Below are 12844 nucleotides of genomic sequence, written 5' to 3' on the forward strand. Positions count from 1 at the left end.
GAATATGTCGCTAATTCGATAAAAAGAAAATACTGGAAAAAAATAGTTCATACAAATTAAAGATATGGCATAGAAGGATAAGTAGCCTTACTTAAAAAATTCTAAAAAAATGTATTCATGTCGTTATCCAGGTAGAGAGTAACATAGTTCTGCCGCCCCTTTTCATCGTATAACTCTAAGAAAAAAACAGTATAATCTATTTAGGCTATACAATCACACCTAGTATGCAAACTTAAGGGTGCGGCCTGGTGTAGAGTAAAATGCTAGACTATTAACCCGAAAGTTTCGATGTTCTAGTCCGGTTTCAAGTTAGCAGAATGTTCCTGAATCCAACAACAAAAATAAATGCGGTTCGAAATAGTGCTGACAACATTATCCCTTCATATGCCAAGAAAACGTATCGATTCTGCTGCATCTGCCCCATGTGTTATGGGCACAAACATGTTGATGATAGAGAATATTATTTAAAAAGAGAAACGTATGGTATGCATTATAATATATGAAGCAATATAAAACAACACGTAAAATAATTAGACAGGCACAACATGTTGAGCACTACTTTGACTGTGTTCCTAATATTACTGGAAAAAAGCGTAGCACCACCGCACCAAGACATTCACTTCTTACATCTTAAATAACGATAGTAACTAAAGTTAATCAAAACTTGATTTATTTGCATTTACAAATTTTAATGCTTTAATCTAATATTATGTTTTTTTTAAGATGTTATTTACGGTAGCGTTGATAGTTTTCAGCTAATTTGCATGATCTTGTGTCCAGTGAAATTTTAAGCTTTGATGGTTACGGCTTTGATGGATTCCTTATAACACACTATGAGACATCTCTAGTAGATAAGACTTCCATGTGTTTAGTAGCATTCAAGCAAGGAACAAGAAAATCATTCACCTAAAATTTAAAAAGTAATTATAAATAACACATAATTTAAACGTATATTTTGAGTTAAAAGATTAAAGATAAAAGAATCATTATACACAATTATTTACTGTTAAAATATATAATATAAGCCGCTAGGTCGTGTGGCTGTATTTCCGTTTGCCATCGTTATGACCGGTTTGTATTCTTTCTTATCCTCATTTTATATATTTCAAATAATTTACGACAGTTGGCTAAATAAATTACGATAATGGCATGCCTTGCTTGCATCTAGGCCCTAGATTTAGATCTAGATCTAGTATCTTTCAAATTAAATTTTAACTTAAATTAGTCAATTTCATAGCTAAACAAACAAATATATATATATATATATATATATATATATATATATATATATATATATATATATATTGTGTATATATTGTATATATATATATATATATATATATATATATATATATATATATATATATATGTATATAAATATATATATATATATATATATATATATATATATATATATATATATATATATATATATATATATATATATATATATATATATATAATGAAGGTCTGAAATAGTTTAGTATATTTCTCATTATTATCTAGATGTAGATAAATTTATTTAGATTCTACGACTGTTTTCATTAAGTCTAGTTTTTGCTGTAACTCTTGCTAGATCTAGATCTATAACCTAGAGAGATAAATCACTTGTATTCTTGAATTATATGACCCTTGAAGCTAAAAAGAAAAGATTTATATATCAAATATTTAAGGACTAAAATATTTCAATAGAGAAACTCAATAAATTGTTGTGATTTTAAAATAATTTGGCCCGACCTAGATTCTAGATCTATAAATAACTTTCTTGGACAGCTGATCTTTAGATTTATAAATAACTCTCTTTGACAGCTGATCTTTAGACTGTCGATCTAGAGAAATTTATTGTAAAACTAAATGAAAAAGACTTTTGAAAATTTATATAAGTTTTACAACGTAATGAAAAAAGCAAACGGACGTATTATTAAAATTATAGCCAACAGAAAATTAGCTTTATAACATGTTAAAGATCTGAATGGGCAACTCAATCTTCGAAGATACCGCCATTGTTGTTTTAAAAAGTAAATAAATCATGTGACGTCACTTTTCACTCTAAGTAAAGTCATTGTTTTAAAATTTTTGGATTAATGTGGTTAAACTACCAATAAGTAAATCAATAAATTAATTAACGTCTTTAAAAAATGTGTTATTAACAATCATTCTGAAAACAAAAATTGTTCTCTATCTACATACTATTTTACAGCTCTATACATAATTCAGATTCTCTCCTGTAGCCAAGCGGACAAACAAAAAAAAAAAACAAAAAATAAATAAATATTCAAACATGTAAACAAACTTGAGTATATATATATATATATATATATATATATATATATATATATATATATATATATATATATATATATATATATATATATATATATATATATATATATATATATATATAAATATATATATATATAAATATATATATATATATATATATATATATATATATATATATATATATATATATAAATATATAAATATATATATATATATGTCGAGAGTATAGTTTATTTAGTCTTAGTGTCGTAACCTTTTTTTGGTCCTTTGTCTCATTTGTTGAGCGACGCACTGAATAACTCTTAATATTTAATACGTCAATTACGGCTCATACTCTAAATTATGCAATTACAATTGTGTTAAGTAAAATAGTGCCCTACTCTTCATACATTGTTGATTATAAAAAAAATTATATATTACCCCTATAAATGTGTTGCTGCATCCATGAAAAAATCAGCAATCCGAAGATTAGATTCTCGGTAACTCTCTTGATTGAGCTCCCGTTTCTGGAGTATTTTACGACTTGAATACGTGAATCTATATACACGGAAATACATTTAGCTCCCATGAAGAAGATTCATTAAACATTTTAATAAAATAGAAAGAATATCACAAGAAAATGTGATCTTAGAAGAAAACAACTTAATGTAATTTTGTGTTTAACTACAAATAATACATACAAGTGCTGTAGTATAAAATATAAAACTAGCCGTCAGCAGCTAGACTATGCTTCAGCCATTTATAGCCATGTCTAAATATAATGTTTCATGTTGTTTTCCATTATTTCACACAATAACTTTCGTTTTGCATTTTATTTTCTTAAACCAAACTACAAACTAGAATATAAATGGATGCAAATGTTTAATCCTGAAAAAAATAATTTTCGTTTGTTTACTTGGCATGTTATGAATTCTTTATTTTTCTGCTTGTTCTAAAAGCTATTCATCTGCACTCTTAGATGAAATCATACATATTAAGGTAGTGTTGCATTATAAAATTTCGATTAATGTAAAATCATATACGTAAAAGTAGCTTATATTAAGCCATTTGTTTCTTGAACATTGGTCTAACGGAATAATATATTGGAGGGACGGCTTCTCACCTGATAAATAATGACACCTGTGTGCTAAACGATTGACATCATCTTTGTCAAAGTAATTTACACTGCAACAGTACCAGCCAACGTCTTGGTCTCTTAGATTATAGATTGCTATATCAAGCGTTGTTCCATCTTTGCTCAATCTCTTGTTGGGCTTCAATTTTCGATAATGTGGGATCATGCGCCAGTGACCTTTTCGAGCACGGTTGATTAGATTTACGTCTGGGTACTGTGCTCAAACAATGTATTGGATTTAAATTAACAAACATGTTTAAAATACATAAAATATGTTTATATATATATATATATATATATATATATATATATATTTATATATATATATAAATATATATATATATATATATATATATATATATATATATATATATATATATATATATATATATATATATGGCAATACAAACACAAAATATACGCACAGCACAACCGAAAACAAGAATAGCAACACAATATTATTATGTTATGTAGTTAGCGTAAAAAAACAACTTGAAGCATTGGAATATTAATTATCAATACAGTAAAACGACAGTAGCGGAAATATTCACTTTATATATATATATATATATATATATATATATATATATATATATATATATATATATATATATATATATATACATATATATATATATATATACATATAGATATATGTGTGTGTGTCCACACATTTATTTACAATTCTAAGATTTAAACCATATTATTAGTTACTTTACTATTTAGTATTATTTGTCTTCGTTTTTACAAAAAAAAATATTGTCTAAAAATATGTAAATGCTAAAACGTCGCAAAATTTTAAAAATAGAGTGCTTAGTCGGTATACAACAGCGCTTTTAATGCGTCACTTATTCTAAGCCTAATCGGTGGAACATTCTGAGCAGAAATCCACAGTAAACATAATTTCATCTAAATTATTGCATTTTAAATCTTTAAATCTTTACAGTTTTACTTTCTCGTATACACGAAGTATAGAGAAAGTCTTGTAATCGTGCAAAAAAAAAATCGCGACGTATTACAGCTCCATGAGTCGGAAAAAAATTGTTTTGGAATTTTATCCGTATGTCTGTGTATGTGTGTGTGTGTGTGTGTGTGTGTGTGTGTGTACCGTTACAGCAAGGTTGATGAAATTTTATATATAAGTATTTTAGAATATCGTAGATCCGTATCGATTTTTGTGTGGTTTCCGATAAACGGATATGGAACTTTTTCTACTTTGAATTTTTCAAAACACTTATAAGTTAAGTACTATTTCAGATAGATGATTGAATTTTCAAATGTACGTCAAAGATCAATTTCTCCGTCTTTTGTCAAATTTTGAGTTTTATCCATTGACCGTAACTATTCATTCTCAAAAAACGCTTGTGAATTTATAAAATACTAATAATATTCCGCACTGTTATTGTTTTTAGGAACTCAATGATCTAACACATATCTTTTTATTATGATAATAAACAATATTTAAAAAGCACAAAAAGCAATAGCTGTTTACTGTTAATTCTAAAAGCAATATTCACAGAGTTTATCTGTTGCAAAAAGCAATGATTCAGGTTGTAAAATAAACAACTATAGTTATTCCTTATTTTAAGTTTGTTTTTTTATCGTCAGGGGGCAGTAATACTCTTAATCATAGTGCTTTAATATGGTTTTAGCAAAATTTACCCAAGTTATGTAAATATATCTTCGTTAAGAACATCTGCGCGTGCTCATCTTCAAGACTAATCTTAAGCTTCTTGAAGTTGTGTGAGAATTTGTTTTATTTATTTAAGTGTATGTTTCATAAGTACATCTGTGCGTGCTGATCTTCAAGACGCATCTTAACCTTCTCGAAGTTGTGTGAGAATTTGTCTTTTTTTGTAGTGTTATTCCGTTTTCTCGTCATCACCACCCCTTCCCCCCACTTCCCACCTCATATAGCTGAATAAAGATATTTAACATTATCAATTTATAAAAAGGTGCATCTGTACAAGAAGGTAATGTTCTAGATAAGCTGACATACAAGGGACCTTCAGATTCCACTCCTGCTAATATTGACATATAAAAGATAAGCAAAATTGTATTCTACCGGACACACTTAACGTAGACAATTAACCTACGATACTAGACTGATCTAAAAGCCAAAGATAATAGGCCTCTGTGAATAGTACATGCCTAGCGCTGACATAGGTGACGATAAGATATGAAGTAGACTACATATCTACTAAGGATGAGTTTTTAAAAATGTGATACTTAGGGTACATAGTATAACAATTATTTGGTTCGTATTTTCGGTAGTGCGTTTGCTGTTGTTTTGCGTGTGTGTTGTTTTAAGTTCAATTTAATTATTCTCTGATAAAAGCGCCACTATCCTAAAATTGTTCGTAGAGGGACCTGCAGCTCACCCTTGCTCCCCCCCCACCTTCGAACGCTACTGTAATAATGGTATTGTTTTCATATATCAGATATGAAGGAGTCTTGCCGGACGGCAATATGTTTAGAACGTTGTTGTAAAATCTATATATATAATTCTCTTCTGGGGAGCCGCTAGAAAACAAGCTGCAAACGCGCTCCCTACCTCCCCACCCCTACATGGTTTTAGTGAGCTGTGTTCACTCTAAATGTTTACAAGCAGAGCCAACGATTTTAAACGTAGGGTGGGGGAAGAAGAGGGGGGGGTGTTTATGGTCCTTAACGAGCTACTTATAGTGTTTTAAAGAAATATTTTCAGTGGCAGCGTTGGTACTGTCGAATTCACAAATTATGAATTACTGAAAAGTAGAAAATAAAACAACTAAATAGCGGCGTATGATACGCTGCGGGTCGGCTCGTAAATAATAAAAGTGGTTGATGAAAACAGGAAAGGTGGTAGATTATCAAGGCAAGTCGAATGGGGCGTATTTTTTTTTTAAATAAACATTATCAGTTGGAGCATACTGGAAAAGTTAAAAAAGGTAAAAAATAAAAGTATGCTAGATATGACCAATTAATACAAGTATAAGTTTATACTATTTTATCAAACACGTTTGTTTAGGTAAAGCTTAAATTATAATCTGTAGAGAAACTGACTTTTAAATGTTTTTTTTAACCATACACTTACCCGATAGTTATACCAATATATTCTTAAAGTATACTTAAAATAGGAGTTTGGATCGAAATCTTTATTTTGCCAGAACAACTCCACTCTGTCTACCTCTGTTGCCGTATCTGGAACTCCCGCGAGATCAGGGGTACATTGGATTATTTTATAATCTCGATCTTGTGCAATTGTGCTTGCTTCCACTATAGAGTGATGTGAAACTGTAAATATTGGAAAATGAAATGACAATGAACCTAAGTTTAAGCTCATCATAACATCAAAACAGTACAATTTTATATATATATATATATATATATATATATATATATATATATATATATATATATATATATATACTAGCTGCGAAAAAAGGCTATATATAAATATATATATATATATATATATATATATATATATATATATATATATATATATATATATATATATATATATATATATATACTAGCTGCATCCCGTGCTCCGCCACGGTAAATCTTTTTTAAAAGGTACCAACTTGGGAACAGAACAAAACTAAACACAACACAAACGAACGCAAAAAAACAACGAAAAAACAAACACAACACTCATAACATAAACACAATTTAAATGCAATCATAAAGGCATATTGCACACAGTCTAGCCTGTAGCGCCAAATCGCGCCCTTTCCGAGCGCCGGCGGAGACGTCTGACACAGTGAATGACTACAAAACAGAGGCGTAGCGACCCTTTCCGGCGCCTAGGGGACAAACTTTCGATTTGACCCTCCCTAAAATTTACGATTTGCACCCCCTCCCCTCAAAATTTCAACTTCCAATCCACCACCTTAAACTTTTGATTTGCACACTTCCCCCCCCCCCCCCCTTCAGACTTTCGATTTGCACTACTTTTGATTTGAAATTCCCCCAGCTCAAACTTTTGATTTGTACCCCCCAGCTTTTTTTCTAACGTCTCCCAGAAGAGAATTATATATAGATAATTAGTAAACCGAACGTTCACTGAATAAAATAAATAAAAGATTGCCTTTTATCAATCCATGCTAATTATAATTTTCTAACGATAATTTCCTCTTACACATCCGCATAATTTGCATTCACATTTAGCAAATTATATTATTGCAACACTAATTCCTTCTAGGAGGTCTGTAGATTTACATTCACATTTTTTTTTTATTATCGTGATTTTAATTTATTTTTAAATTACGTCGCTTGTCAAAATTAGGAAATAGAGTTAAGTTAAGTTGATTTTATTTTTCTACACTACTGTTATTATGTTATTAAAATGAATCTACTTTTTCTAGGAATATAAACGAAAATGATATTTGACATTGATCCTTTTAATATGTTTTAGAAATGTGCATGTATTTAATATGTTCTTGCCGTTATGCAAAAGAGTAAAAACAGTGGCAAGTATAAACTAGCTTTATGTCGTTATATAAACGAACCCTACTTTATTACAGGAAAGTACCGCATGGTGCGAAGTCTACTTTTATGGTTCCAATATCTATATCGATGACGGAAGGACTGACACACTACCAAGCCGTTTATATTATATATATATATATATATATATATATATATATATATATATATATATATATATATATATATATGTGTATATATATATATATATGTATATATATATATATATATATATATATATATATATATATATATATATGTATGTAGGCCTAATTTGTTTTTAAATTTTAAAAAAAAGACACTTCGATTTAAACAAAACTAGTTACTGGTAGACATTAAGAAAATCCAAATATATTTAGGTAAAGCAGTTAAAATTTATGAATTTCAGTTACTTGTATTTTCACTGAAATGAAATATTATATGTTCAAAAATAATTGATACGATTAGAGGAAAAAAATTAAATAACCTAATAAAAATATATACCAACATACTACTTATTATTTTAAATTTTAATTTTAAAAAAAAGCTATTTGTATAAATCGAAATTTAAAAGAATAAGTATTAACAAATCACGCCTTAATAAAAGAAACCAACCTATAAAGTCCTCACAACGTTTTGAGGGGGATTGCAATTCTCCGTTCTTTCTGGTGTAGCTAGAGCAGCAAAACTCGCCTTGGTCATCGGGGGTGATATTTATCATATCGATTTCCAGCCTGAATTTGTCCCTATGGAAAAGATTACGACTGTTCCTGGGATAGTGTCCAGAAACCCTAGTTCGCCAGTGAGTGTTTACACCAATTGTTCTCACAGTGCCAAACTATACAAAGATTAAAAAATAACAACGTACAATGATAAATATGCATGACTAAACATATTTCGATAAAATTATTGTGTTATTTTAATATCGCAAATCGTACAGAAAAGTATTCCCAGAAACCTGTATTATATACTACTATGTTCATCATAAGTTATTTGTAATAGCTTTTGAACCTACACCCATCCATTCTGAAAAAAATTCAACTAAATATAATATTTTACGTTTGTTGCTATGTTAATTTTAATAACTTCCTAACCTATAACAGTAAACATTAACTTACAAAAACACAAAATTACACACACACACACACATTCACATATATATATATATATATATATATATATATATATATATATATATATATATATATATATATATATATATATATATATATATATATATATATATATATAAACATATATAATTTTTTGTTTTACGTTTATGTTTTTATTCATATTTGTTGTTGTTTTTGTTGTAATATTCAAGTCTGATATTTTCTATTTTACAATTCCCAACGATTATGATTTCAAGAACAATTAAAACCTAAGTACCAAACGTATTTTAAAATATGGACTTCCAGTCTACCTAAATTACCTTGGTACTGAACTCGTAAAAGAATTTTTCATTCCAACTCAGCTCCAATGCAAAAATGCCTTCAGGGCTGCCATTTTCAGGGACACCGGCAAGATCAGAATCACAGAAAACAGTAACTTCTGAACCTAGCTTTATTATTTTCGGTACTATTGATTTATGTAGTACTGCAATAAATCACATAATTTTTTTAATTGAGCATATATTGATTATTTTCTTTTATCGAAATAGCCGGCGAAAGTCCAAATTTTTTTAATTAAATTTAGGCGGTGAATTGAAATGAAATATGCACCCTTTTGCTGTGGCATATATATATATATATAGAAGGAATACCGTCCTGTGCGTCAAAGCGGTCTCATAATTTGAAACATTCGAGGAAACAAGTTATGATAATATTATTCAATTTGTATTTGATTTGAAAGGTATAATTCATTTAAAAATGAAAATATGATACAATTCAATGTAGCTACTTTTGTAATTATATATGTATCGATGAGTATTAAAGGTGTATTTTGATACTAGTGATCTAATTTTCTGATTAGATAATGTAAAAATTAAAAGTCAATACATGGGCGAAAAGTGGCACATGGGTAGTAAGTGAGTCATTTAGGAAATGTGTAAAAGTCACGGATCATGGAAGATTATGACCACAAAAATATCTGAGTTAAATAAAAAACACAACCAACAAATGAAATTCTTCCATTAAAATGAAAACTAAATTTGAGATTCTAATTGGCTTGTTTAGAAGTTGCACATCTTATCCCCTTTGTCATGAAAACGAGTTCGTGATACAATTGAAAATGTGTTTAAAAAATCGTTAAAATGAACACAAATCATAGACAAATAATTTAGTTGCGTCATAAAGGGAATTCAAAAATTATGCTAAAAATGTCGACTCTATTCAAAGGATTGTGAAGATACTAAATAATGTTTTATGGAAATCTCTTTACAGCTTTTACTCACAAACTGCTGGCGCGACGATAAATATTGACACAGTTTATTTATTGCTTTTTTTATGCTGGCACATGTACGTTTTGGTCCAAAATTAACGAAATATTTTACTGTTGCAATTTTGCTTTATTACACAATTTCACGACTCTCCTCTATTTGAATCAGCTAACGTTAGTATGATGTGTATGCACAGATTATGGCTAAAGTAAAAAAATTATCATAAATTAACGTGAAAAGTCTATATAATCATACTAAATAAACTTATGAGAATTATGTAAATTTAATAAAGTTAGCTAGGTTAAGTAAGGCTACATTTTGAAATTTAAAAATTAGATTTAGTTATTAATAGTTTTCAAAATAGTACATTGTATAATATACAAAATTTGAGTTCAATCAGATCTAGTAAGGAAGTAGTATTATATTATTTTGATGCTCCTAAGAATAGTAATAATAGAAATAACAGAATGGAAGAGTAAAAGATAAGAGCTGATTTATTTTTAATCTTCTTAATTATTTTAATATATTAATTTGTATACTCATAGTCTAATGTAGTGATCTTTTAACTCATAACATACTGGAGATTTGTTAATAGTCTGTAGAGTCAAAAAGTGTCAATAGTCGTATATGTTTTAACTTACAAATTTAATATAATTATCGAACTTTTTATCTTAGTAGAAAAGTAGATGTATGAATTGATAATAGTTTTAGTTATCCAGTTTGTTTATCACTTTTCAACTAATTTAGAGGTGGATAAATATAAGTAGCAAATCTTTATTGATACATTTTTTTTAATGAAATTAATATTTGACTTCTGACGGGTTATAGGGTCTGCAACAAATTCCCGACAGACACTTGTGCGAATGCCGTTTTCCTGAAGACCGATTTCCCAAAAGGACACCTACCCGAATGCGCAAAAAAAAAACAATAGTCACTTGCCCGAATGCGACAAACGCCCCAATGGACACTTGCCCGAATGCGACATATGGCCGAATGCTTTACATTTTTAAACAGTCATGTTTTGAAACTGGATTTAAGCTTTTCGTCGTTATTAAGAAAGTAAGATGACACGCTTTTGCTTTGCATTTCCAAACAGTTATGTTTAGAAATTGGATTTACGTTTTTCGTCGTTATTAAAACGTATGATATAAATTGTTATAAAATAATTTATCAATTGACTTACATAAATTGTTGGCAGAGCACATTGGGCTAAAATATTTTCAAAACAAATCGCTATTTTAAAAACAAAATAGCAATATGTATGGTAAGCGGGGTTGTGGATGGATTAGGTAAACTTTAAGTGCGTCAGATCTGGCTTTTTTGCAGAAGTTGAATAGGGGAGGGGGGGGGTGAGGAAAAAAAACTTGACATAATTTATGGACTATCGCTTAATCGTAGGTTGAAAATGTCTGATCTGGATTGCTTAGACATACATTAAAACAGTATTGTAAGTGTTGATATTAATTAGCCTAGCGGTTTATTTATATAATAAAATATAATATAATATATCACCCGTGTCACTACAGCACACTGACTCTATTAATCAAAATTTAAAATAAAAGTGTTTGTCTATGTATTATTTTTTTTGCTGTTAAGTATTTGTTTGAATATGTCAAGCCTTAATAAAACCGGAAGTCATTTTTACTTATTTCACTAATGTAAAATGTTCAATTTTGTTTTTAAAAAATATACTTTCTGGTAACAAACATATGGAACCATTTTTAAGTCTCTTCAGATAAGCACTGATTGGATTTAGCGCATTTTCTGGCGACTATATTAATTCTAATTTAATGCTTACATTTGCTTTAATTGAATGTGTTGCTGGTTTAATGGACGAATGTCTATACGTTTTCTAACTTAAGGTAGCGCTAGTTCTGCATACCTTTTCACTAGTTTGTAGTTGAACCTCAGCAGAATTACAAAATGATGTTGATTTGAATAAAAATTGTAAAAAAAATTTCAGATTATTTTTGTAATTGAAAAGTGATTGTGTTAAAAGCAAAGGTTGAACATTATGTTAGGAAGTTCTTGACATTTTTTGTATGCAATTAATTCATCCTTTGCCTTAACCCCATTGACACACATTACTTGTGAAAGCTCAACACTAGATCTAGATTTAAATACAGTATAACTAAGTCAACAGTAGTTGTGTCTTGTTAAAGAATTATAGACCAACATTATGAGCTTACCTTGTGCTGATATGGACCTGACACCCAGGAATGCTAATGCTACCGTAATCAGAGCCATGTTTGCTTTTTCTCTATTTCTATATGTTTATAAAGTAATTCTGTTCTATTTCTATTATTTCAGTTTTTAATCTTGAACTCGAAGACCCAATGTAAATGTGTGAAATGCGCACCAATTTTATGGATAATACAAAAATGCACGCTTTAGAAAAAAACAAGCCATTAGTTACTCGTGAATTGTAGGCTTATATTTTTAAAATGTTATACTTGTTGTAGATAAATATTATATAAAATAGTTATTGGTCAAAAGACAATGTGCTTTAATACACATTCAGATATATTAGTGACAAAGCAAAGAATTAACTAAATAGCTAATAACCCTAAGCATATAACCCTTTATCTACAAACGGTACTTATAAGTACTACTTTAAT

General features: G+C 28.8%; 1 protein-coding gene across 1 annotated transcript; it reads right to left on the reverse strand.

Annotated features, from left to right (window-relative positions):
• Window positions 1–621: 621 nt before the first annotated feature.
• Window positions 622–12484, reverse strand: LOC131937882 (uncharacterized). The gene is made up of 7 exons (XM_059295579.1): window positions 12416–12484; window positions 9282–9445; window positions 8465–8687; window positions 6474–6673; window positions 3386–3611; window positions 2704–2820; window positions 622–906 (listed from the first exon to the last, which is right to left on the reverse strand). Exons 1-7 carry the CDS (start codon window positions 12471–12473, stop codon window positions 899–901), a joined length of 996 nt encoding a protein of 331 aa, XP_059151562.1. The 5' UTR covers window positions 12474–12484; the 3' UTR covers window positions 622–898.
• Window positions 12485–12844: the final 360 nt, after the last annotated feature.

Source organism: Physella acuta, unplaced genomic scaffold (assembly GCF_028476545.2).
Source record: "Physella acuta isolate Inbredline_101_S28 unplaced genomic scaffold, ASM2847654v3 ptg000224l, whole genome shotgun sequence".
NCBI classification, from domain to species: domain Eukaryota; kingdom Metazoa; phylum Mollusca; class Gastropoda; family Physidae; genus Physella; species Physella acuta.

Excerpts from the sequence above, each read along its gene's own strand:
- LOC131937882 (XM_059295579.1), bottom strand. The coding sequence starts at position 12,473 with ATGGCTCTGATTACGGTAGCATTAGCATTCCTGGGTGTCAGGTCCATA. Across the intron at positions 9,446-12,415 it reads CAGGTCCATATCAGCACAAG|TACTACATAAATCAATAGTA; the intron begins GTAAGCTCATAA and ends GATTTATTGCAG. Across the intron at positions 6,674-8,464 it reads ACGTTGTGAGGACTTTATAG|TTTCACATCACTCTATAGTG; the intron begins GTTGGTTTCTTT and ends CAATATTTACAG.